Source organism: Amblyomma americanum, chromosome 1, assembly GCF_052857255.1.
Source record: "Amblyomma americanum isolate KBUSLIRL-KWMA chromosome 1, ASM5285725v1, whole genome shotgun sequence".
NCBI classification, from domain to species: Eukaryota; Metazoa; Arthropoda; class Arachnida; order Ixodida; family Ixodidae; genus Amblyomma; species Amblyomma americanum.
The window spans coordinates 189,088,478-189,116,446 of record NC_135497.1 but is presented as its reverse complement, the minus strand read 5'-3'; the positions used below and the strand labels follow the sequence as shown (position 1 = coordinate 189,116,446).

The window sequence follows — 27,969 nt, the reverse complement described above, 5'->3', positions numbered from 1 at the left end:
AACTTTCCGGCGGGCTAGTTGGTACATTTCAATTGAATAGCGTGCGCTAAAAGGTCGAACACACGAAACTTGGAGAAGACGAAAGAAGCGAAACTTCCAACTTTAATATCAGGAAAAAGATGCCAGACGCTCTTTTATAGCTGCTGGAGTGTGAGGGAGTACGATATGATTAACAGAGGCAAGCAACTTCAGCAAAAGAAAACACGTGGCGCAACATGGCTCATCATGCAGTCCAAAACGCGGGATGTAACAACATGTGACCAAAGATTGATAACGGTTGATATGATGTTCGACAACATGGGCAGAGAAAACGTAAGGAACAACACGATGCGAAGGACAAAACTTAAAAAGGCACATAAAGCGGCGTGTAAAAGGCACCTAAAACAGTAAAAAAGAAGAAAAAGAAAGAACATAGGGGAATACAGAGAAGAAAGTATACTACTAAAAACATAAGAAAAGAATCTAAGCGAAACCATATAAAAAGGATAGTTCCTTTCTAGAAAGAAGAATAGAAGGCATGCTAACGCACTTGTCTTTTCTTTGGTCAATGTAGAAGGCCTCAATGATTACTCTTTCAGTCTTGTCTGGTGCCTTGGCTAGGAACCTTGTTTCATGGAACTTGGGACGGCAATCTTTACATTGGCTACAGTGTATAGGAAGGTTACCTCCCGTCTTACTATTCAAGGTCACATTGTGTTTTCGGGCACTCTCATTAAACCATTTTCCTGTTTGTCCCACGTAAGCTCTGCCGCACGTAAAAGGGACCTCGTAAACCACATTGGCAGTACACTCTGTGAACTTTTTTTTTTATGTTTGATGGGACAGGACTTCTTAAATCGCTTACTGGAAACCATAGGGCATAGTTTTGTCAGCTTGTAGGGAGCTGAAAAAACCAGCTGCACCCCATGCCTGGGAGCTACTTTATTCAAATTGTGCGAAAAACCATGCAGGTAGGGTGTGACCTGCAAAGGTTTCTTTTGAAACTCGTTTGTCACCTGCATGGTTTCTTCATTTTTTGAAGAAGGCCTTCACACACGCTGGTAACCAAATGCGCTGGGTAGCCTGCTGACAGAATTCTTCCAATTTGGCACGGGATATATCTTATGCGGAAAAGATTTGTCTAGGGCTGATCTCATGCAGGGGGACAATATGCCACGCTTAATTAACTTGGAGTGGGAACTATCTTAGGCCAAAAGTGACTTTTTTGATCGAGGTTGATACATCCAACACACGTGCTTGTAGGCGAAGGAAAGTTGCCGATCAAGAAACTGCCCTCAGTTTCAATCGTGAGCAAGTTCTCTAGCGTTTCTCATCCAGCCCGCCGTCGCAAGCACTTTTGCTGTGCTCAGCGGTCGGAAACACCGGCTTTGTAAGTCGACAACCCTTGTATTGGGGGTCATGAAACTTATATTAACGCGACAGCGTTAAAGGCCCCATTAGACAGAAAATCCGGCGTCGGCGTTGTGAGCGAAAATAGGGTGGCCCAGATGGCCACCCGCCGGGGATGCAACCTAGGTGGGCCACTTAGGTCACGTGATCTTGTGGCGTCGTCACAACCACCGTGGCAGGTGGCAGTTAAATGAATGACTGATCGCGAGAGGTTGCTCGGGAAGAGCAACTCGGGTCGCACAAGCCCCACCGGTGGCACACCGACTGCCAGTGCAGGGCAGTGGCGCATCCCTTTACTACTGCACCATTGGGGAATAAATGGTGTGAGGACTGCCAGGAACCTATGAATGTAAAGTTGAGAATCACCAATTCCGCATATATGAGGACTAACTCATCAACGCTATCGCGTCATATTCTTAGCGGAGCTTAAAGGGGCTCTGAAACGCCTTCCGAGAAGAGCACATTAACTCACTTTATCACTGCATTGTGTTGCCATGAAAACCAGAGCCAAATAATACTCTTCTACACGCAGCAGACGACCCACAGTCACGCGTCAAAGTTGGCGAGCCCTTCCCGGCGACTCTCTCATTCTCGCGCCCTCCTCCGTTCCCCGCACCTGCGTAGACATGGTGAGAGGTGGCCATTGGTTAGATTCTTTCAGACGTCAGGCAGCGACCGTGGCCGCGGCCAATAAGCCGCCTAGCTCCGGTGGGTCGGGAAGCTCCGCTCCCAGAGGGGGGGGGGGGGGGGGGGGGGGGGGGGGGCTGCGAAGGAGCGCCTACTTTCCAGCGTGCAAAAAGTGACGAGAGGAGAGGGAAAGGCGCGAAGACGTTGAAATTCAAATTTTAACTACAGATAACTCAGCTTCTACAAAGAACATTGAAAAAATTATTGCTGGACACTATTCGTGAAGCGGCGTGCTTCAATATCCCAGACATGCCGCAACTTTATTAGAGCCCCCTTCACCGCCCCTTTAAGTGCCCCTCCAATTTTTTGTTCTTACAGTGAGTGCGAGTATTGTTATTGGGAAAATTGCCTTGGCACGTACACAGCCACGTTGTGTTGATGGCATGGCTTGATTTCAGCTGAGCCAAGCACGCATGTGCCAGCTTGTGAGAGTTCTCGGAAATATTTGCGAATCTCCGCGTACTTTTTTGATATTACTGCATTTGGAACCCTGTCTATTGAATACTGGACAAAGGAATAATGCAGAAACAATATTTTCTAAACATAACTCTGCCTTCTTTTATGCATATACCCTGCTAGAAAACCTCTTGCGTAGATTTTTGGTGTAATTATGTTGCCTTCCTTTTAAGTTATTTTAGTAACAATGAAGAAGTAGGGGCTTCTTTATCATCTCATTCGGCTCCAAGTTGCCGTTAGCTTTCCGTGCTCACTTGTGAATTTAAATTTCTTTGTGGAAAAAATTACATCATTCTGGCAATGCTTGCACTTGCACGCCAGCACCAATAGCTTACTGACATATGGAGATAATTAATTTTCACATTTCCTAGATTAAGAGGCTTTCCTGGGTACCAGAAGTACAAACTACACCGGTTCATGCACCTTTAGTCTAAGTATTAATAAAAGGGTTATACTTGATCAAAAGGCTCCGAAAATTGGAGCTGAGTGTTTTATAATCCTGAATCCATGGCAAAGTACCTGGAAACACTCTCGAAGCACGGCAAAACTCTGATTCTCATTAGCCAGACCTCTAGAAGCCACGCGAAGAAGTAAATTGATGTTTTGATTTGTTAAAGAAGTTTACAAGCAAAAATATGCTTCCAAAGTATTTTCTGAGCTTGTGCAATTACGTTATTTAAAATGCCACCACATACACGGCTAATTCGTGGCCGTTACTCTCTGTGGCGTTGTGGAAACTGAACGAAATGTGGTCTGTATTAGTCATTTATTTTACAGTTTAAAGCAATATAATGCATCACTTGAGGGCTGGGCTATAATTACAAGGTGCTAAAGGTTTTTCAGAGAATTTTTAAAGGAAATGAGCAATGATTTTTTTTTAAATCAGTCAAAGTTAGCAATTTTTCGAAATTTTTGAATTCCAGAGGATTTCAATGCATAACTAAAAAGAGAACCTTACCGGTATAGGAGTACGAATTTTCTACCGCAGTAGTATCCAGAATCTACAAATACTCCTAAAAAAGTTCAGCCGCAAGTTCTCCCTCTTTCTTGTCTCATTATCGTGCTGAAAAGTGCCCTTCTTGGAACGTATAACTTTTTGAACGATGTTTGCAATTTCAGTTCTGACGAATTATAAGAGCCAAAAAATATATTTGCACTGCTGCCAACAGAAGCACTTGCATGTATTTACTGCTGAAATAGGTACCTTCCACAGCATTTTAGTTTTCTTTCTTCGGTGATCCAAGTTCGCGATTGTGCGAAACCGCAAAAGCGACGTTTTTCACCGGTTGTGATATATGATTTTTTCCCAAGAAAATTGCAACCTTTAATGCAAAACCAAGGTTTATTGTCTTCTGTGGACACAATTTTGAATCTTATGTGAATATTTTATTGAAGACGAAAAATGTTCATGGGATCTCGATTACCGTCATTATCTGAACAGGCCCATATTAATTTCTTCTATGGATTTCTTCCACACAATAAATTATTCATTTCAGAATGCGGCCTTAAAAACATGCATTATAGCATAAACTAATTCTTCATTTAATTTTGTATTTCAGAAGAGTTATTATTCTGGCTTAGTGTTACCCTTAGTTCCCCTTGCATAAATTCCACTAAAAAGGGATGTTCAGTAAAATATTAAGGAACCACAAAGCTGAGTAGCAGGCTCACGAAGTCAATCCGCGGATATGCAGAAATAACTGGATGAGACTAAACCCAGTCTGCCCGAACAAACAGAGCTGAAAAGATTATCCCGTCGCATCGGCTCGAAACGGGATGCCTCTATAGACATCGCAATTTCTAAGGGGAAGTGCTGGTGTAATGTCTAGCGCATTGGAGGTCCTGCAGCACATAAACTTTTATTTTTGACAAAAATATATTACACGCCTGGCCTCGACCAAACATGATATGGCTATGCCTAACAAAATTCATAGCATAACGCTAAACAGCCGGGTCCCGTTGGTGGCGGTAGTGGAGCGCCTACTCTATTTTTACAATATCAGCCTAATTGCCCGCTTCGCAATGGGAGCCACCGGTACGCCTCACTTCAGCTAGTTGCCGCGCTGCGGCGCTGCCCAGATGGTTGGACGGCTTGCGTCATGCTTGCCAGCGGTCGCGCGGTGCTGGCGTTATCTGTCCTACTCCTATACTACAGACCTTTACCACGCGTCTGTCAGATTCCTGCTTCGTAGCCCTTCTTGCGTAGCTCTCGATTCATCCGCGGCGCAGCGCTTTTTCCAACAATCGGCTGGAGCAGCAGCTTTGCTCGCCGTTTGCAGAGGTGGGCCCACTCAGGCGTTCGCTCCGCCTATCACTTGAGGATGCCGTTCCTTGCCAGACAATTATAGCGTTGTAAGCTGTTACGTTTGTTCGTTTCGTTGCACCATGATTAACGAAAATTGTTTTGCGCGGATAAATGGTGTGGTCCGCGATGCTGACGAGGTGTCCTGCCAGCAGCACTAAAATGGCACCAATTAATTATGGCAAGCACGACTGCTGCTTTCAGTTTTGTGCGAAGTGCGGGAAATTTTAAGCTCGTTTGCAGAAAAGAAGGGGAAGTTCACGTGGATTTGTTTATTTGTATTTACAACTCTTTACAGCAATAGCATATACAATAATTTGCATTTGTCTGCTGCTCTATATATTACAACTCTGTTTATAGCCATTTACATTTCTAGTATTTGTGTATTTGCTTGTATTGACACTTGTTTACAGATATAAGAAATATGCATTGTAGCGCAACCACATCTGTACGCTCGAGGAGAACAAAGCATCTCGGGCGCGAGCGGAGCGTAACAGTGAACGAAACAAAACACGCCTAACGCCCGTCTGGACAACCAGTTCGTACGCCTTCCTGCGTTTGATCGCCCTCTCCTGCGGCCTGAAGCGACAACGACGGTAGAATAAACGCTGATGCTGCGCCGAAGAAACGCTGCCTTGTGGTTCGGCCTTTACGGTGACTGCGCCTGAAGACGTGCTCAAGCGGACTTGATTTCAATTTTATCTGCCTCCTTTCCTTCAAGCGCGTTTTTTTTTAGTTTTGCATCGTTTTATTAGCGCCTGGTTGTAGTCAAGGCCAGGCAGAACGTCCGAAATGCTTCAGCATCAGCTGCTGCGCCGTGCATTTGCGACTGGAGTTCTTTTCGCTTCTTAAAACATTCGTAGCTGTAGTCTGCCACGCAGAGAGAAAAATCTTTATCTTGTTTTCGCAACGACGACAGCTTAGCCTGCAAAAAGTACAGTTACGACTTGAAAGCTACTGCTACTTGACAGTTCCGAAAAATGCCTTTTCAGGAAGATCTATTATTCCTTCTTTATTTCATTCTCCCATTTACCTTACTCAACATTATTGAATCGCAAATGAATAGAGTGAAACGTATTCCTAACTACTTTTACCCTCTGACTTCATATCTCTGCCAAGCAGTTTCACTACCTCTCCCGGAATGTTTCAGCGTTGTAGCTAAAAGACAAACTTGTTTCGAACAAGTCGCCACAGCCTATCGTAACAATGCCAACGCATCTGCACCGCACTCTGTGTGGCTCCTTTTAAAAGCAGCGCCTGCAGCGGCTCCGCGGTGATCAGCGCCACTAAACGTGCTCTATGAAGGGTCAATACCTGACAGGCAGCCTGATTACAATGGAATTTTTATCTAATATCTTAAGCACCCGTGGTGCAGCCGGCCGAAGTAAAAGGGAAAGGATAGCGAGAAGTACCTTCCAGTAATGTGCACTTCACTAGAATGCGTGAAGCGGAGCGTCAAGGTATTTGGGTAAAGTGACCAGACGTCCCGATTTAGGCGGGACAGTCCCGCTTTTGCAGTCATGGTCCCGGTGTCCCACCGAGGTACTTGTGGTACGGCGTTTTGACCCGCTTTGGCTTTCCCGAACGAAGCTTTGTTTGATAAATAGCTCTCAGGATCATCTCCTTTGAAACATGGCGGTGCGAGCAACGCGAGCAAGTTTATTTTTTCCTTTTTCTGCTTTCCAAATCGCATGTTTTCGGAACGGCCTAGAAAGATACCTTGTCTCCATCACTAGCGGCTTTATCCGCTGTATCCATCACAGTACGGCAGCACCACCTGACCAACGTTTCACCTGAACGTGGCCTCCACAAACTCGCGTTACAGCCTTCTAGAACACTGTACTCGCGTCTGCTTGCATGGTTGGCTGGATACTGGATAGGCCGGAGAAGGCTTGCCTCTGTGCTGGCTCGGAGGTCTGCGTTGTCCAGCGAGGCGAAGCCATAATCAAAGTTAAATGTCCCGATTTGTTGACGGCGCCTCGTAGGGGCTTTGTCAGCTTTGTTTTTGGGTTTTCGACTTGTTTCGTCGTCTTGCCGGCGACAATGCCGAAACGCAAGTGCAAAATCACGGAACAGCTGGGAAAATAGAACCCGTTCATGAAGCAAACTAAGCCAGAGGCGGATGCATGTGGGGCAGACTTTTCAGTCACTCACGGATATAGTAAAACACATCAGCTCTGTCAAGCACAAGCAGAGTGTGTCGGCTGCTGCTAGTTCCAGTGCAGTAACCCGTTTCTTCAGATAGGAACGTGCCGTGTAAAAGGAGCTCCAACTTGCTGTATCAGAGGGTGTATTCGCCATCCAAACGATCACTCACAACCATAGCTTCCGATCAGTGTACTGCACTTCAAAGCTTCTGCAGAAATTGTTCAATAAAAAATTGTCCTGCACTCGCACAAAGGCAGAAGAGATTGCTTTGAACGTGCTTGCTCCGTCTGCAGACGAAGAATTGAAGACTGACCTGCAGGAGGCTAAGTTTATCTGAGTGTTCTGTGATGCTTCCAACCACAAGGATTTGAAGGTGCTCCCGATAATGGTGCGCTATTTCACAGCTGCTGCAGGAGTGCAAACGAAGCTCCTTCAGATTAACACCTTGCTAGGTGAGACTTCAGCTATGGTGAGCCAATATATAATGGATGCACTCGAAGCCAACCAATTTACACCAAAGCTCGTTGCTTTCAGTGCCGACAACGCAAATTTCAACTTTGGTGGTGCTGCGCGGAACGGGAAGAACAATGTGTTCTCGAGATAGCAAGATTCTATGGATCACAACATCCTTGGAATTGGCTGCGTTGCGCACATAGTGCACAGCACCGTTCAAACTGCTGCCGATTGCCTGCCATTGGATATTGAAGCCGTGATTGTGAAAATCTACTCGTACTTTTACATTTACACGGTCAAGGTGGTCTTTCAAAGAGCTTTGTGATTTTGCATCAGTGGAGTACCAGCGGCTTCTGGCCTATAGCAAGACCAGGTGGTTGGCATTGATGCCAGCTGTTGAGAGGGTCCTAAAGCTCTATACAGCTTTAAAGGCAGCTTTAAAGGCATATATTTCAAGGCGTATTTTTAAAGGCATATTTTTTTACTCTATATTCTGCATAGTCAAGCTGCTATGTTTGAAGCTACTGTACTCCAAATTGAAGGAGACACGAAGACAGCTGTGCAAGTCTACAGCGCCTTAAGCCAGCTGCAGACCAAAGTGCGAGAAAGATTTGAGCAATCATTTCTGCCATCAAGTGTGCGCTCAAGGGCAACAGAGCTCGAAGAACAGGGACAAGTTCGAAGAGAACAGGTTGTGAATACTGTGGTGAATTTTTATGCAACCTGCGCGTCATACCTCGACCGATGGTGCTAGCAGTTTGATGAAGTCAGAATCCTTCTATGGGTCTCGCTTGGGTCATCCCCATGCTGGGATGACGTGCAGAAAACTGCAGAACTCATAACCCCAGAGTTCAATTATGACACTGTTGATGAGAATGCCATGTTTGATGAAATCAGTGATGTTTCACATTATGTGACTGCTGAAAAAAATTAAGAAATGGAAGGCACAGAAAATATCTGTTGGCGAACGCTGGGTGGAGATTCTCAGGCACTTCGAGGAGAATGATGTGCCTTGTGAGAACCTGATAACCGTGCTGGAATATTGCATGTGCCTGCCAGGTACAAATACACCGGTATAGAGGGTGTTTTCTCTCATGAACAAGATATAGACCGCAGAGAAGGCACAGCTTAAAGTGGCGACATTAAAAGCCATGCTTGTGCTGAAGGTAAATGTACGCATGACGTGCGAGCAATACTTCGCGCATCTTTGCAAAAAGGAACATTTGGTAAAGAAAATAGATTCTAGCCAGAAGTATTAAAGAAGGAGAAACTTTTCGCACAGGTTGATTTAGAAAAACGAAAATGGCTTTTGCGTGTTTGAAATAAAAATGTATGATTGAATGGTCTCTTCGTGCCTACCTACCTGCCTACCCCCCCCCCCCCCCCCCCGTCCCACTTTGGGTTCCATAGAATATGGTGACATTATATTTGGGGGCACATAAGACCATTTTATTCCAGAATTACAGGGCAATGTTGTGCCCCATGAACAAAACCACTGACCCGAGCTTTACAGGAATTTATCTGAGCGCCTGAGACGACGCCAAAGTGATTTATCGTGGTTATAGTTGCCTTAATGATGGGTTTTGCAATGCAGAAAAACAAAAGGTCATGAACGTAGGCAAGGATATCGACTCTTCGGGAGTAAGAACGTGAGATTTTTTTGCAACACACTGAGGAAAAGCCGCTAGACCGATACTGAAGGATATATTTAAAAGCTTTGTAAAATTCGCATGAAACGCCATCAGGGCGAGGTGTTTCAGAAAGAGGTAATTGATGAGGTTTACGTCTAGATCTCGCCGTGTGAAAGGGCCACTACTCTTGTGATAAAGATGTGAGAAGGGTCGTAAAATGCGTTAGAAGGTTAGAATGAGGAAGAGCAGGTGCACCGCTGGACCTCTTCTAGCCGCAGGATAACTGAAACGTGGTGGTTCACCTTCATGGCGATTTTCAAAGGCCGCAGAATTACGTGCTTTCATAAGCGCCTGTGTTATCTCCATCACTGCTGCCGGCATCCATAAAGCAGCTGATGTCTTACGTACAGCGCGTTGCCTATACTAAAATCACCTTTCTGCCGCTACCAGAACACCGCTTTTGAGCTGCCTATAGCGATCGGCGCATGTATCTGTGGTGACGACATAATCTCGTTTCCCTACGCCATACGTACTCAGCCACTGCGATTAAGCCGTCGTGTGACGGTAGTCATGGCACTCTGTACCGGTTTTTATTTTTCAGCCGGCCCACACTCCCGCTTCTTTGTCGACACAGAGCACTCTGGAGCGCTCTTCATCTCTTTAATGTTTACAGCAGCGCGCTTCCCGAGTAGCACGTGACCCTCGGGAACCGGCGACAGCATGCCGCGCAGTGAAGTGGCGGTACGGGGCAGCCATGGCTCGAGGTACGGCACTGAACTTCAAAAATGTTTTCTCGCTTAAAACTATAAAAGACCCAGATAAATATCGCTGAGAGAAGTTTCAATGCAACTAGCTATCATTTGGGCTACATTTCATAATTTTACTAGGAACGCCGCTGTAAGAAATTTATGTCATGGTCCCTATAACAATGACATTTGGAGGGGCAAACGTGCTTAAAAATTATTGACGTTTTCAGAAGAAACAACTTTCAATTTTGGCACATAAAATTACCGGACAAACTGCATGCAACGGTTCAGTTAAATTAATCGGTGAGAGCGTGCAGGCGCCAGATGCATACCGCTGACGCTTCCTACGCTCTCACTGCTGCATGCATATTCTTCCCAACACGAACCTCGTCCGAGATATCATTTCAAGTTACGGCCACTTCGGCTAAGGAGCTTGTATGTGTGTGTGTTTTTGTGCGTGCGTGCGTGTGTGTAGAATCTGCCATCAATCCAAGCGGTCAAGCTAGAGTAGGGAGGAGGTGGGTGATGAACACGTGATCAGCCCACCCAGCGCCCAGGAAGCGCAGCGGATCGCGGTAACTGTCGGGCATCTGCCAAATTCTACGAATCACGGTTGCATGAATGCCCAGGGTGGGCTCTGTACAACGGCTCTCGCCGTAATAAGAAATCCCGTGTGTAGTACAACACACTGATTTCACGAAGACATTCACGTGCCCAAAACGGCACAGCGTGGGGCTTTAAATGATTCTCTTGTTGGCAACAATTGTGGCGCAGGTGACGTAGTTATGGCGGACGAATATTTTTTTTTGCCTTTCGATGCATTCGGAATCACTCGTCGATAGATATTTTGCAATCCGTTGTACTTACGCCTGCAGTCATGTTTGCCGATGTTCCAGTCCACTGATCCGTCATAATTTTGATAGCAGGTTGCATTCCAGGTTTTAATCTCTCTTGGAATGTATCCAGGCCCGCAACGGTACCTGCACAACAAAAATAGGACGCTTGCACTAATGAGAGAATAGGGACTCTGCATATAACTAGACGCACTGTGGTGTGTTCCTGTAAAACTGAAAATGTTTTAGCCGCGCCTGCTTGTTATGTACCTAAGACGAACTCAGAAACGGGATGCAAAGGGGGGCCTGTTGTAGGATCCGTTGAGAAATGCGTTACGCAAGAAGCGTGGGACCTCAGATAGAGCAGTGATGTACGTCAACGGTCGCTAGAATTGTGCTGAAATGCACATCTCTGAAAGACGCAAATAATGCTCTTGTTTGGGCGAGTTGGTTCATCTTTGAACGGGTACGTACTTGCGCGAAGTAGACGGGACGCAACAAAGGAACACACACGACATGTACAGAGCGCAACTTCCAACTAGTTTATTTTCGTAGAAGGCAGATACATTTATAGCCGCACTGGGCGACCACAAGATTAACAGACAAAGACACGCACTGTTCATGTCAGCATACCGCCGCCAAGTGTGCCACCAGATAGCAATACATGTTAAATTGATACAAAAACCTTTAATACGATAATGAAAAAAAGAGAAGAAAAAGACGAAAGGAATATTTATGCATGAGGTGAACGATGAACATAGCTTTAAAACATGCCTTAGCAAAAGCAGTGTCAAAGTAAATAAAACAATAAAACGGTCAATGCGTAAAATTTACTCATCGTAGCAAAAGCAGTGTCAATAAAGCAGGAAACGTAACAGCTAAAACCAAAAGGCCAGTAACAAGATAAAAAGGTGGAGAAATGCTGATTTAAAGAAACACGAATCGAAGGATACGCCAACAGAAAACTGCCACAATACCAAGTTAAGGCAAACAAGAGATACGGGAAATCGCACGTGTCCATGTAAGAATGCTATCTCTTTGTCCAGCAGTACAACAGAAGCAATGCTATTGCATTTGTCACCAGTGTTAGTAATATGAAAGGCTTCAATTATTTCTCTCCTTAATTTAGTTTTAGCATGTGCCAGGATCGAGGTACTTCTAAATCAAAATTTAGGAGAGAAACAATTGAAGCCTTTCATATTACTAACACTGGTGACAAATGCATTAGCACTGCTTCTGTTGTACTGCTCGACAAAGAGATAGCATTCTTACATGGACACGTGCGATTTTCCGTATCTCTTGTTTGCCTTACCTTGGTTTTCGTGGCAGTTTTCTGTTGGCGTATCCTTCGATTCGTGTTCTTTAAATCAGCATTTCTCCACCTTTTTATCTTGTTAATGGCCTTTTAGTTTTAGCTGTTACGTTTCCTGCTTTATTGACACTGCTTTTGCTACGATGAGTAAATTTTACGACTTGACCATTTTAGTGTTTTAGTTACTTTGACACTGCTTTTGCTAAGGCATGTTTTAAAGCTATGTTCATCGTTCACCTGATGCATCATCATTCATTTTGTCTTTTTGTTTTCCTTTTTTTATTATGGTATTGAAGGTTTTTGTATCAATTAACATGTATTGCTATTTGGTGGCACACTTGGCGGCGGTATGCTGACATGAACAGTGCGTGTCTTTGTCTGTTAATCTTGTGACTGCCCTGTGCGGCTATAAATGTATCTGCCTTCTACGAAAATAAACTAGTTGGAATTTGCGCTCTGCACGTGTTGTGTGTTCCTTTGTTGTGTCCCGTCTACTTCGTGCAAGTACGCACCCCTTCATGAAAGACGCAGAATCGACACTGGGGCGCTTACGCTACAAATACCGGTGGTTTCTGCTGTATTATAAGTATGGCCAGCAATAAAAATAAAGAACGCGCTCTGCGAAGATTCAACTAAAACAGGGTTGTATGCCAGCGTCTTGTCAATGTCAGCATATTTTTAATGCGTGACTAAATTGATACTTAACAAATAGAACTTGCATAATTATGCATCGCTGTTTTGAGCGCAAAATATTTAACGTAAAAGTTTTAGAGAGTAGTAAAAATACAGCTTTCGATTGTTTTCTTCAAAGTAGCTTTAGGTTGGCTGTTATTTTCTTTTAACTGAAAATAAAATGCCTGAAATTTAAATATTATCACGTGACTACGAGCTCTCACGTTACGATGTTACCACCCTCAAACGCGTTTCGATGAAAGGAACTTGCTTACATGAAACGGCACTCAATAAGCAAACCACTGGCGACATCGACGCTAGTGCAGTGAGCGTGGGCACTTCGCTTTCTTACACTTGCGTTGCTGCAGCCCGAGCCCTACCACGCTGTTCTTGAGTTGGTGGGCCGTGGAAACCAATGAATTTGTGTTAAAGTGCGGGCGATATTTTCTTGCAGTTTAACCTAGTCGCGCCAACGTGGAGTGCTGCGGCTCACGCACGAAGGCTCAGCACCAGCGCATACGCACATCTAACGACGCGCTTTTTCGGCTTATGTTTATAAATGTGTGCCACAAAGACGAGAGAAAAAGCGCAGAAATTGAAAAGAAAAGCGGTTTTCAAGGTGCCTCGTCCGCAGCAAGCGCCATTATTCTGTCAAGTGGCTACAGTCTCAAGCGAGACAACGTCACACGCCCCAAATGCACGTGAGATCAAAGAGACGCTGCGGGACTATTTAGAAGCCTACCGCGGCACTCTCGTTTCCTGAATATTTCAATTTTTCAGGTTGATGTGGCATTGCTCAGAAGGGAACAAATTAAACTTTGCCCAAAGTCACGCTGCAGCACGTGAGTTGTCCGTGAACTAATGACAAACAATTTTTGTGTGAAATCGAATGACTGGACTTGCGCTGGCGCAGATGCATTTAACGGTGCTTGGGCGAGGCTGCATGAAATGACAAGTTTTCGTCTTTACTTCCCCGAAGCGAAATGTCTTATTCTACTCGCTATGTTTCGACTGCTCCTTGGATAAATATAAACAATGAGAAGGTGAGTTTTGGAGGCGTAGTTTTAGATGAGCAAAGGTCCATTTTTCTTCAAGCACGGTGGCATGATACGGGTAGTAAGAGTGAAATTCCCTCTTTCAACCTCCGAAATTAAAATGATGTGTTAATTTTTGGTGACAAATCCTTCACTTGGGATTTTGAAAACACGTGTCAATTTTTTCGCAAAATAACATCAGTTCGCTCATGAGATCATAAGAAAATCGTTTTTGTAGCGCCCTAATTTCGGTTCAATCTCCCCGTAAAGGCACTCTCGGGCCGGACGAAATAAGTAGACAGACACAGTGCTGACTCACGACTGATGACCTTTACTTCTGTCGCGCAATACTCTGTCACGCACTATGTAGGACAAAAACACTGGTGAACGAAAACAAGCAAAAAATGTATAAAAACCATCACGCTGTCGTCTTAGCTGTTGAGATGGTCTAGTTCTTGCGCTCTTGTGTTGCCCCCGATGAATCAGAAACGATTCAACGATTTTTTGCGAGTGCTGGTCCTTATGCTTTGTGGGGTTTAATTGGGGAGATAAGTACTTTCTCCCCACTCAATCGCGGCTGACACGGTTCAAAGCCGCCCGGACCCCACCCCGTGATCGCGTACGCTACCGAGCGCTCGCCGACCACGGCGGGCCTTGCTCTGGGGGAACAAAGGAACGACACATTGGCTGACACAAACAGGCATTTATTGCTACAGAAACAATAACGCCAGCTAGCAACAAGGTACGCTAATGAATCAAGGTCGTCCGACTCACCAGCTAGGTTCCGAGCGAATGTTCGCCCGCGCTAGGGCAAGGGATATAAACTCCGCAGGCCGGACGGGACGAGTACGGGAGCCTGTCTCCCCGTCGCTTCTTCGCCCCGCCGGCGAAGAGCGGAGCCGCCAGCGACGCGTCCGATCGCGGCGATTATCCCGGCCCAAGAGACCCCATCTCCCGCGGGCGGGCTTCAGCAGTCTCCCGCGCAGCGACGCTGGCGCCCTCTCTTGCCAGTTAATGTAACTGGCAAGGGAACGCGCTCATCCTCGGGGTGACTGCTGCTGCACGGTGCCTCGCGGGAAAGCAAACTCAGGGGGCTGCAGGGCAGGTCCCCACAGCTTGTAGGTACTCTATGGTTGTCTGGCTGAAAGAAGGGGTGCAGTTTTTGCCCGACAGCCAGTGTGTGACCAGATTGCTTTTGGCAGGTGGTTTCAAGGAGCGCTCGTGTTCTCTCAGGCCATCATTTATGCATCTTCCTGTTTGGCCGATATATATCATAGCCCACAGGATAGCTCAATTTCCTGATGAACATGTGCCGACTATCTCATGAAAGTGCCCCTTTTCAATCTTCCCATCCCAAGGGAAACAAAAAAGAATTGATAATGTATAGTTACGTGAGCGTGGTGCCTACGGGAAACTCCTCCTGGAACTCCTCTCCTCCTTGCACTCGGTAGTGGACGTACATGTTTTTCGGCTCCGGACATTCTGCACGGGAGGAACAGCGGTTCACACGCGCACAGCAGCAGCTTTATAAGAAGAAGAAAACTCTCCTGACCGCTCTCTTACATCTTTCGTGGCAAACCATCGTTTCTGATGAACCAGCGCAGTGCTCGATCTCATCCATATTATGCTTCCTGATGTTGTGTAGCGCACGCTTATTGATTACCTTTGACGGTTGTGCCAGTTACGTTCTACCTACGGCTACGGGTGGAAAGGTCTTATCAAATCGTCTGGTGATCTCGTGTATTGACCACATCAATGTTCATGCTCACAATCTGGCAACGCGATCAGTTCTAGTGTGACAAAAACTTGGTGACCACAATTTATCTGCTGCGACTTCACTCAGCCGTCAAGCCTGCCATCTACTACGAAATGCAAAAGAAAAAAATTCCTTCGCATACGCTAAAATATTGGGCCAATTATTAGCACAATACGACTGGCAGAATTTCTTTGAAACTGTGCCTCGAGGCGAGATGTACGAGATATTCGTTAAAGTTTTCAATGAATTTCAGCAGTCAAGCATGCGGGCTTTCCAAATCAAACAGCGTGATCGGCAGATGGATGTCAGCAGGAACGCTTGCAGCAATTAAAGAAAAAATAATTACTCTGGACGAAAGTAAGGCGTGCGTCATCTTGCGACAAGTTGCGACTCAACTTTAAGATGCGCAGAAACAGAGTTAATGGAATGATTAGGCTCGCCGAGCGAATGCACTGTCGTAAAATGTTTTTTTTTTTTTTTGACGCACGCTATCATAGCAGACGAGCCTGGAGGCTGGTCAGTACCCTACGAGACGAAAGCACTGCCACAAGCAAGGACAGGCCTATTCTGGGACATATTTCAAGCGATGGTGAGACTGTTCTACAAAGAATTTACCAGTTATATTTCTCCCCCCGAACACCTCACCCCAACATAAAATCCCTGCAACATTCCTTGGCTGACTCTTCACACCTACCTTTGATTACCTAACATGACTTTCAACCTCTACTTGCTAGCCTGAAGTCTATTAAATCTTTTGGAATCAATGGAAACTTAATTGACGACTTATGCAGAAAATTTCATGTACTTAAATACGGGTTACTGACGCTTCTTTATCATATTATCGCCACTGACTAAATATCGGCTCTAAAGAAAACCGCCATTATAATTCCATGTTTTAAAAGCGGGGCGTGCAATAAGACAAAATTAGACCAATTTCAATTTTTGCCAACGGTATTCAAAATACTCGAAAAACATTTAGTTCTTAGTATGCAGGGATTTTTAGATAAAGCTGCCCAGTATAGATTGGGGCAGGGAAGAGGGGCCCAAGTTCTTCCTGAAGATTTTGCTGATTCTCTGAATTTTACTTTTGAACCTAACCAAGTCACATGTGCGCTATTTCTTGATGTAAGCAAAGCGTTTGACACTGTTTGCCAAAGCCTACTTTTAACTAAACGTCATATGTTAGGATTTATAGGCTCGTTTCTGCTATTAATATTTACGAATTTCTTACAGATCAGAAGGCAGCTAGATTTAGTCCCTAATTTTTGCAGAATTTTTACTTATATTAATGCTGGTATTCCTCAACGCTCTATTCTTAGCCCTTTGCTATTTAATTTATTAGTTAATGACTTCGTTGACTCCGTTCCTCGGCGTTTATTTCAATGTGCTGACTATGCGGTTATCATTTGCTGTGCAAAGCACTCCTCTGACGCTATTAATGATCTCAAAAGTACTTCAATAAAAGTTGCGGACTGGTTCGTACACAATCTTATCGACATTAGTGCATCCAAAGCTCAGCTGATATGCTTCTGTAACCCATTAAAGAAACCGAGGCATGACAGTTCTATACTTCTACATACATCTGACTGTGCCCCCTGATTTTGTGCAGCCCCGGTTTATGCCTCCCGTGTAAAATATCTTGGTGTGCTGTTTGATAGTGACTTGTCATGGAATTCTCACTTTAACCATATCTGTCAAAAACTGCAGGTTGTTTCTTGTCTGCTGTTCAATGTTGGATACCACATTCCATTTTCGGTTATAAAAACGGTCATACTAGTCTTGGGCTACAATGTTTAAAGAAGTGGTATAACAGCTTACGGGCACTGTCCACTTCACTCGAAAAAAAGACATAACACCATATTGCACTCAATCTTAAAAAACAGTCCTTAACATTTGCTACTTGCAAATGAATAGGATGTTTTTTTTTTAATTTTCGAAGGCTTCCAAACATTAATTCTTCCCTATATGCAACAATGGCGCTAAGACATTTTTGGTCAAGTGTGTATAAAGTTGAGTATATTCCGAGTAGATGCCTCAGGCAGAAAGATAGATATATCATTCTGCGCTGTTCCGCTCGTTACGGAAATAGTACTTGTGCATTCTATGTACCGTCATTCTTAAATATGCTGCTGAAAAATTCACCCTGTCTCAGTATCAATCATAAACTAAAAAGAAAACTATTGTGTTCACCTCTTTTCACCTGACCTTTCAATTTTTGTTTGGAATTTTCGCAATGCAGCATTTTATCGCATTTTCAGTATCGTCAGCCCTTTCGCCCTTTCGTGGTCACTTTTCCCGGTGCTTTTAATCCACTGGAGGTGTTGACATACTGTTGGTGTTGATACGGTTTGATGCATCCGTCTCTTTTTTCTAATTACCTGTTAACATTTATCAGGTAAATTTTGTGTTTTTTATCCTAATTTCATTTTTTTTCTTTTGTTATTTACTTATTTATCCCTTTATGTGTATAAAGCACTGCACGCAACTTTTCGCTCTCTGCCAGGCGCTGGCATATACAAGCCCAATGAGGCTTTGGCAGGCCTGAACTTGTAAAGTGTTTTCCTGAGTGCGGAATAAATTGATTGATTGATTGACTGATTGATGCTGTGTAGCTTGTTAATCAGGACTTTCGTCTCCTGAAAGAGCTTAGTGGTATCGTGTCTGGCTACACTGCCCCCGACTTCTATTGCGCACATGGCAGTGAGATTATCAGTAATCTCCTGAACAACAAGTTCATTGCCCTCCGTTAAACGGAGTATCTGTTCTCCAGAGTGATTCTGAATTCACGGACCTCACAGACTTCATTTTTTTGCCCTCTTCACTGCTTCGCACTGTGGCAGCTGCAGGACTTCGGTTTTGCGCTCAGACAACCGGTTCGCGTGCCTAGGAGTGCAGGTCATACGCCTGTCGCTGTAAAAAAATATTTGTGAGGGCCCTTTTGATTTATCTGTCAAATTTAACAAGCCACAGAGCATGCAGTTAGGCGCTGCTTCAGCTGTATGCAGGGCCGATAAAAACTTTTGAGCCTGTGCGCCATATTCCTTGGGAACACAAAAAATAGGAACGGCCTCGCCATAACTATTTGGTTGGAAATGGCAGGAGAGCCTTCGCCGCTCGCAAGTTTTGTCTTTAGCAGTGACGCCCTGCGAGATGCGTCTACAAAGTAACATGAATGGTTACCAAAAACTGATCGAAAATGAATTGTATTAAGGGATGTTATATCCCTCGAAGCATGGCCATTGGGAAAACGCAAAGCGTGTCTAGCATTTCATCAGTTTTTGGCAGCCCAGCTAGAAATGTTTAATGCCGAGCTTGTTCAGGCCCTGTGCTGTGGCTTTTTTGGATCTCCTCCAGTCACACTAAATGCTGACCTTTTAAGTACGTCCAAAGCTTCGGATGGAAATGAAAGTTCGCTGAACGAAGTTCTCGGTGTGGAGTGGATTCGAATTTGCTGGAATTTTCTTTTCAGCCAAAAAATGTTGGAGCGAGCGAAACGGGAATAACTGCGCTATAATAATGAAGAATTCATGAATTCGCAATGTGACCGAGGACGCGCACAGCTCCTTTCTTAGACGGCCAAGAATTGGCAAGTTGGATCCTTAATGCCATTTTTGACAAAGGTTTATCTCGAGTGATCATCACACCCGTGATATATGCTTTACTTATCGAATATTTCAATACACTATCGCCTATTTTCCTTGCAGCACTTCTGCCACCGTTCCCATTTATAGGCTGCATTTTTTTCGCAGTAGAAAATTTTAAGGGGGCTGACACCTTAAGAAACATCTCTCAACTGATGGTGACCGAACGCAACACGAAAAGGTCCTCAATTTTCTCTGGAACACTTACGCAGCAGATCTCCCTGCATTTCTTGCCAGACAAAGCGGATAATGAGGTAGAAATTTTAAGCTCACTACCTTCTGGCCACACTCTGCATCTCATCTTTCGCTTTGAATAGTGATCAACGCCTTGGAATTTTTATTTTAGGCTTGAACAAGTTCACTATAATTTGTTTCTGATTTTCATGACCTCTTCTCTCTGCGTCACTTGCAAGATTTTAAAGGTCCGCTGGCTACAAAACGGAACTGTTGCTCATAACGCATGTAGCTCAACATTCAGATTTGGATTATCATCATCATTTATTTACCCTTAAGGGCCCCGTTGAGGCATTAAATAAGCAGTGGCGGGGGGGGGGGGGGACAGATGGTAATAACAGGTAAGCAAAAGATAAAAACAAAGTGCATAAACATAAATTGCAAGCACAACTAGACATAGTTGTTTACACTATTAGACATGGAAGTGAAGGAAGGCAATAAACAGGAACTAAAAAGAGAAGTAGTCTAACAATGACTGTTTAAAGTTTATGGGCTTTTTTTACGTAGAGTTAGGCTCTCACGCAGCTGGGGGGAAAATATGAAATACTTTATTAACTAGGCAAAGTCTTGCTACCTTACGACGAGCTGCCAGCGGAGTTAGACCAATGGAAGTATTGAACTTAGTAACGCTAGGCCGGGAATCATGCTGGGATATTATAAAACGAGCTGCTTGATTTTGCACTGCCTCTAACGCCTGGAATAATAACTCTTGATCGGGGTTCCAGACAGTCGATGCATATTCTAATTTAGTGCGGATGAATGCTTGGTACGCGATTAGTCTAACCGTGGGCGAGGGGAGTTTGAGTGACCGTCAAATGAAACATAGTGATTTAGAAGAAGCAAGCCATCAGAACAACTAGGCTCGTGTAGCTGCAGTGTTCCACGTCTCTGAACCGTCTTCTCGCGTAAAGAACCAAGAGTCTCCTATTTGTCTGATTATAGGCACTCGCGTGTGAGCCGAGGAAGTTCTCGAATGGACTTTGCCTGATAGAGCTGGCCGAAACGTACGACAGGATTTTAGCCCACTTACTTCACGCTCTCTGTGTCACATTTTCTCGTTCAAAACTAATGCAATGCTTTTCTCAGACACCGCGAAAATGCAACGACTTAGGCGTCTAGAGCAGACTGGCGTTGCGAAGGATGAATCCTATTGATACCTGTCTAGTCATTCCACTTATGTGCTTGCCAAGCACTTGGATCACTGCTCTACTTGCTAAAAAGTCTGGCCACTCCTCCAGCGGTGCGAATGCGAATCGTCGATGACTCAGGGCTGCGCAGTGTACCATTATAGTCTAAAGCGGGACCGTTCTATCATTTCACACTGCAAAACCTCTACGGATTTGAGCGCGGATTGCGATAGAGGCAACCTCTCACTCGTTGCACCATGGGGTGACAACGACAGGCATTATCAGCGAGATTACTCATATGCGCTCTAGCGGGAGCCGTGGGCACGCGCTCTAACATTTCAATCAAGGTCACGGAAAGGTCAGCTGCGTTTGTCGCGATAAACGCCCAACAACACATGGTGGATGAGTAGTAATCTTTTACGGTGTGTTGCGCCTGCAATTGGTCGAAACGATTCATCGCTATTTTTGCATGCTCATGTGCGAACCCCACATTTGGTGTTAAACCATTCGTGGCGCAGCATGCACTTTTGTGGACGCAGCTTTTCGAGCCTTGTTTCCTAGCGTCTAGACCTGTCTTCACGGAGTCAATAATGCCACTTGCATTTGAAATCCCTGCTGGCACGGGCTCTTTCATGCCTAGAAACAAAGGATCGCTTCTCAAAAACAAGAAAATCAGATGGACGTAGCGAAGTTCTGCGGTGCGCCCAATTAAAGTGCGGTCCGCTGCTGTAACATTTTTCGTTTTCGCACGCGGGGAAATCTTTTGCTAAATAATAATTTAGTTGAGTTTACTTTGCTAAAATAGCTCCGGATAACAAAAAAAATTAATTCGACATATACGTGCTCATTTAATAGGGCTGGAATTCCGTGAGCGTGAAAGTCTGCGCCGTTCGTGAATTTTTAACGTTGTGTCATTAGCGTTATTTTTGTGAAATAATAGGTTCAAAATAAGCAGAAAAATTTCAGGCTTTTCTCGATTGTAGAACATAATAAGTGTCTGAAAGGGATAAATATTGACGAAGTGAGTTCAGTGCACATCGCCGCTGGGCTCGCATGTGCAATATCTCTCTGTGACATTCCGTATTACAGGTTGCGGCATTCAGAAATACAGGAGCGCTGCTGAGAAGGGTATAAAGAATAGTTTACGCCAATCGTACATTGTACAAGGTATATGCATTTTCGACTCCACAGTATTTAGGCCCAGCCATTGGAAAATTGCGAGCGACATTCAAATGAACCGAGAAAACAGTTACCCTTCGTCAAGAGTGCCGCATGAACGGCTGGTATTTCAAGTGCCTTTTAATGTAAATTTCTTGCGCAAACAAAGAGAAAATGCTGTTAAACATTTGCGAAGATTGCTTTTTGAAGCGAGATTCGTACGAATTGAATGGACATGCCGATGTTCCGCATACTGGGTGTCTTAGGTCAATATAAGCTGATACACTGAAAGTTTTGCGAGTAATGAGCTGTTAATATTTAGAGGAAGAAGCGCCCCTGACTTCATTGGCAACATAATCTTCCGGACCACGGTAGAGAGAGCAGGAACATCTTATTTTTCTTGAAATACTTTTCTTCATGGCGTGATATTGCATGCTGGCTGACGAGATTGTAGTTCTCGTGTCAGTAACCACAAAAATGCGGGCGTTTACTTGAAATAAAATATCAGAACAGAGAAATCAAGCAGAAAAGTTAAGGTTATGCATGCAAACTAAATGTATGCAGTGGCCGTTGCAAGGCAGTAGGGGACGCTCAGGTAGCGGGACAGATTTACAAAGGTGTACGCATGCCACCAAAGCTAAGACCAGTAATGACTGTCCGCCGTCTCGGTCACCACCATACTGACTATCCTGAGTGGTCAGGGCACTGTAGCCGGCCAATCACTCACTATTCGAATTCTTCGTCTAAGCGCAAGTGGTGAGTCGTTCGATCAGAGGGAGAATACGGACATATCTGCGCCTCACAAGCTTTTCTACGAATATAAAATTGGGAATATTATAAACGGTGCTTGGTATCCTACACAAACATTATCACCCTCGGCAAGGCAACACGCCTTTGAGATTTCGTCTTGCCAAGCATAAGAAGTGCACAAGAAGCAATGCAGTCACTGACCGATTCAGGGGCAAGCATGACGCCTCGGAACTAGTACATGTTCTTTGATTTCACTAAGGTGGACATGACGAGAGCTTGAAAATAAATACGAAGCTTGTGATGTGATGTGAAGCGTGAGATGTCGCCTTGACTTGGTCAGTGACTGTCTCGCCTCGATGCAGCACTGCTTTTGCATAAATAAAGTGCATAGCAGTTGTATGACGCTGTAAATCTCCGAATATCTGTTTAAACTACGTCGTCGGAGCATGTCCTTGTGTTTTTGTATGCTAATTTTTCTTTTGTTCCTTTTTTCCTGTGAGAAAAAGGAAAAGACGGATGTCATGACTAGAAAAGGGATGGGGTGGGAAAGAGAATGGTAACTGTTTGAAAAAAATTGTTTTATAAAACTTCACATAATATTGAACAGTCCATGAGCAAATCAAGTACATGGCTACTCTCAGCATTTTCGAATATTAGTGAATACCTACTGTCCTGAAGACTACAAATATAAGTTTAAAGCATTTCAACACAGCACACAAAACCAAAAGCAGTGAGCTCCAGCAACCGCTATCGGTTCAAGCCGCGCCCTCATCGTACCGAGGCTTTTGGCTAGCGGCGTCACAACTTTGATTCACGTGCAATGCCATGTATTTCGCTTTGCTCGGGGCATCGTTGCGGGTGATGCGTTGCTATCTCTTTCATCTGTTCAGCTGCCGCGGTCAGCATTTGCCCAAGCGTACATATCCAGTGAGGAGCACGTAACCCTACTGCATTTTCATCAATTACACCACTTTAAAGTGTCAGTCATTCAAAAGGCGCTGAACATACAATTCCTCAGGTGCAAAACCGGCCTTAAGCCAGAGGCCGATTCAAGCAACATGGCGCTGTGTTGGGACATTTTCACAGCGGTCACGATAGTTCAGTACGCAAGATGCCATGTTGTTGTACGGGGCGCATACGCCTGCGTATGGTGTGGCTGACACCCGATTGTTAATAACACCTGACATATCGAAGCAAAAGTAGGAGTTAAGGTGCTCAATGCATTTTACACACTGCTTCCAAGGAGCTTCGGAGCGTATTCGCTGGTCACAGCGCCATATTCACACTATGGGCTTTCATTAAAATATAGATTGAACTACAAAAGCATAGCTGTTTGCGCCGCCGTGGAACAGTAACCACCGCGGCGTAAACGAGTACATGCTACAAGCGTAACGAGCAATAAAAAGAGAAAGCGACGGGCAACTTACTGGCTTCTTGGCAAAGCGCTGATTTGGCGCAGGCCAGGACTGCCATGGCGAGAAACAATGGAGGCCTCATGCTTATGCCGGGGCCACGGCAGCTAAGAGGGCTGAAAGAGTAGCTCGCGAGTGCGAGCCGTGCTCGAGACGGAGTTTCTTGGCTTTGCGTCCCGCAACGGACTGCGATATGAAGCAGCGAAACTCAACTCGTCGCCTCGGCGCCGAGATAACAAATACCCGAGGAGACTGCAACGCCTCGCCGGCTCTCATTTCAGACGGTTTGTTCCGCTTTTGCAACCATCAGCTTGGCGCTATGACTCCCCGACCACTACTGTTAAGACACGGACCTTTTCAAAAGAGCTCAACGATGGGCGGAAACAAATAGGCAACGTTGTTTAAAGAAGGGCAGAACTGGGAACTGCACGCAGAAAACCGTTAATCTTCGTAACAGATCGTTTCAAGTTGAGCGTGCTCGTATCAGGGTTCAATCGGCAAGGGTAAAGAATTTCTTGGAGACAAAAATGCACATTCTAACGTTCACGGGTCTTCATGTGCGCTAGAAATGATGAGGGACAAAAAAATGACGGTGACCATCAGCATTGACAGCAATGGTTCAGTATTAAGTGGCTGCAGAGACAACTGTGCATCAATCCGCATTCAGGCTTGCACCGGCTTGTTTCCTTCAAAAGCCTGGACTAAATAAAAAATACTTTCACTCATGTCCGCGCATGCAGGGTGATATAGCTGTGGTACAGCTGTACACCCTTCTTTCAAACGCAATTTCCTCCTCCACACTTTCATAGTGATTTCAATTTCCTGCTACTCTCTTTTCTCCTTCATTTTTTTATCCCCTCATCCCTTTCTCCCCGTGCGGGTTAGCAAACCGGTTACTCCTCCGGTCAACCTCCCTGACTTTCCTCCTCCTCCAATCACGGTCCACCACTGCGACTGAGGGACTGTATGGCGTTCGGCGATCCAGCACGAATTCGTGGGTGTTCTTTTTCCCTTGTTGACAATAATGTTTCTGTTATTCGCCTGTTTACACGACATTTATAGACTATGGAGATTTGCCATTGTTTCGCGATGAATGCCAAAGAAAATGATTGAAGTGATTTCAAATCTAAAGGAATATTTAAGCTTATATCAACAAGAACGAAATGAAAGGGAGCAAAACTAATAAGAAAAGAGCACTGAATAGATTGGTCATAACAAGAACAAGAAACAAGGCTCCCGGTGCGCCGAACGCCGTGCTTGGCGCTCCGTTCCCTTTTCTATCGCTCTTCAAACTCGTTCTCTTTTCAACTCCTTTACAATTTCCACCTCGCCGTTTTTTCGCTCGTTCTGCGTCCGCGTCCTTATATTAATCGGTCGCCTAAAGAAAATAACTTATAAAGCAGCAGAAAAAACAACCATGGCGCCAGTGGGATCCGCACCCACGACCTCTATTATTATTGTTGAGGCTTCGACGGAAACCCTTCTGGCGAGGGAAATTCAGCATATCCAGAAACAAACACTCGCCAAAGCCATATAAGAAAAAACATAAACATAAAAACATTGACGTTTCGGCACCACTATGGGTGCCTTGTTCACAAGAAGGCTCCCGTAGTGGTGCTGAAACGTCAATGCTTTTACGTTTTTTCTTATATGACTTTGGCGAGTGTTCGTTTCTGGATATGCTCTATTATTATTCTCCGTTGATTGGCACTAGGAATTAAAAAAAAATAGAAACATTCCCCTATGCACCTTGGTTTCGGTGAGTGTTAACTTCCTTCAAATGTTTGTCAAACGAGTCCGTCATTTCATTTGCCTTGTCTGCTAATAGCTTGACGAGCTCTCGGTTCTGGCCGTCTTGATGCCTTAGGTAGCATAAGAGGGCTCTTGCACAGTTTCCGCCCTCGCCGTTCGATGACGTTCCATGTCACGCTCACGGTATTACAGGACGTGCTGCGTCCGCCGCTATGGGCGAGGGTGGCGCTGGTGAACACTCTCAAGGTTCGCTTACACGCAAAACATAAATACCTACCAGAGCAGGTGATTCAACACCCACCGCCGTAGCTCAGTTCGTAGAGCACCGAACTCGAAATTCGGAGTTCGTGGCTTCGGATCCCACCGGCGGCATGTTTTTTTTTTCCGCTGCTTTGTAATTATATTCTTTTAAGCAACAAATTAATTCAATCATTATTCTCTTATCGTACGGTAGCACAAATTGAAAAGAAAAATAGAAAATATTACCCTATGTACCTTGCTTTCGGTGACTGTTAATTTCCTTCATATGTTTTTCAAACGAGCCCCTCATTTCGTATGCCTTGTCAACCATATATATATATATATATATATATATATATATATATATATATATATATATATATATATATATATATATATAGGTTTGTGTGTGTGTGTGTGTGTGTGTGTGTGTGTTGGAAAACTATTCATTCAGGTAGATATTTATTTTGAGTCGACGTTTCAGACAAAGGCTGTCCTTTCTCAAGTGTGAAGTTAGAGAGAGAGAGATCACCACTCTCTTCTTCAGGAGTTGGCATTGGCACAGATTGCCGACACATAAACAAAATAACAAGCAAACGGATGCGGAAAAGAAGATGCGCTTAGCAAAAAAAAATGTGAAAAGTCCTTTTCTCATTTTTTTGGGCTTTCTTTGCCTTTGGATTTTTTTTTGCTGTCTTTGGTGGCTTTTAATGTATGAAGTGAGTGACCTGGAGCATTTACATGCTTTTCTTAAGCGAAATTTATTGCCCCAGGGCATCAATGATGGGTGAATGTGTGATGAATGATGTAGTAGAGATTAAATGAATAGAAAGGGGTTAGCTGAGTCGATGAAGTCCTGTAGAGAACGATGATACGGTCGCTGCGTCCAGGCAATGTAAGAAGCAGGGTTGCTTGGTGAAAGACCTGCTACCATAAGGGGCCGGATCCTTGTAGGCTTGAGTGCTGGGCAGTCCCAGAGTAAGTGATGAATGTCGGCTTCAACGTCCTCGTGTTTACATATCGGACACCTTGGCCGAGGAAACAAATCTCGGTACTGAGGCCACTTCTGAGTGACGGCTGGTGTGAGGGCAACCCCGACCCGGAGCCTCCTAAGCGCAACCTCCTCTGCACGGGTAATACCGCGGTGGAGGTTTACCGCACACGGAGGGATGAGAGCACGTGTGCGGCGCCGGAGGACTCCCTTTCTTGATGAAAGGAGGGTAAAATTGTCCAAATGAAGGAGCCGGGGCGGTGATGAGTTTGTATTCGCAAGGCGGGTCGCTAAATCTGCCTGACTTTTATAGGTCAGCAGATCCCGTAGGACGCACTCAATACGTACTTGCTGCGGGATGCGTGCCGCGAGCCGGTGGATGTCCTGACATATCGTTGGACAGCAGCTAACACGTCGTAGCAACCGGACAACTTGAAAGGGGCCAGTGCGGATGAAAACGCGGGCCGCAGGGAGCCTAGTTATGTCGGCCACGGAGCAGAGTGCTTCTTGAACTGCAACGAGCTCAGCACAAAAAGACGAAGGGGGTTCCGTAAGCTGAAACCAAGAGGTTTGTTTCAGGGCAGGTCTGCACGGGCAGTAGATAGCTGTTGTTGCTTTGCAGTCTTTTATGCTTGCGTCTACGTAGACAACAATGGATCCTTCGGGCAGGCAAGCATCTTGTTCCTCAAATTTCTGGCGAAGCAACGATGCCGAATTAGCAGATGTTGGCCGGCGGTTATCTGTTGTCTTGTTGTCGCTGAGCTGTAAAAACTTCCATTGGGAAAGAACTGGCGTTGGCGGCTGAAGAATGGAGTGTGACATTGCATAAGTCCTCAGTGCATGCGTGGAGTGCGATAGACTGGCCTTAAGGCTGCGCGCATCGCGGCGCTGCTGCACTAGCTCATCAAGCTCATCAATGGTATTGAGCTGCGCATTCTCTTGTAAAGCTATGACCGATGTGATGCGTGGAAGGCACGTAATGGTCCTCATAGCCTCTCGGTTCACGGCTTCAAGGCGATCCCATTGGGCTCTTGTAAGATGTTGAAACTGGGCTTGATAAACAATACGTGGCTGCAGAACAGCCCTCACCAATTGTAGTGCGACGAACGAGCCTGCGCCACCAGTTTTACCCCCGTATTCTTAAACAGACCTCCACTTGAAATTTCACTCGAGTTGCTCCTCGAAGCCGGTTTCGTGCTTCTTAAACCCTCCTCCACTCCTACCGGCCCTCGAACGGAGGAACTC

General features: G+C 45.0%; 1 protein-coding gene and 1 pseudogene across 7 annotated transcripts in view; one reads left to right on the top strand and one right to left on the bottom strand.

Annotated features, from left to right (window-relative positions):
• LOC144114394 (sushi, von Willebrand factor type A, EGF and pentraxin domain-containing protein 1-like) overlaps positions 1 to 23,965 on the bottom strand; it is a 226,465-nt gene extending 202,500 nt beyond the window's left edge. For all 7 annotated transcript variants that reach the window (XM_077648114.1, XM_077648119.1, XM_077648121.1 and 4 more), the window contains exons 1-3: positions 23,757 to 23,965; positions 15,055 to 15,145; positions 10,680 to 10,792 (exon numbers count right to left, since the gene is read on the bottom strand). In XM_077648114.1, coding sequence (XP_077504240.1) covers positions 10,680 to 10,792; positions 15,055 to 15,145; positions 23,757 to 23,826 — 274 coding nt within the window. In that variant the 5' untranslated portion in view covers positions 23,827 to 23,965. The remainder of the gene's footprint in view (positions 1 to 10,679; positions 10,793 to 15,054; positions 15,146 to 23,756) is intronic.
• LOC144094163 (uncharacterized) lies at positions 6,406 to 8,171 on the top strand (annotated as a pseudogene).
• Positions 23,966 to 27,969: the final 4,004 nt, after the last annotated feature.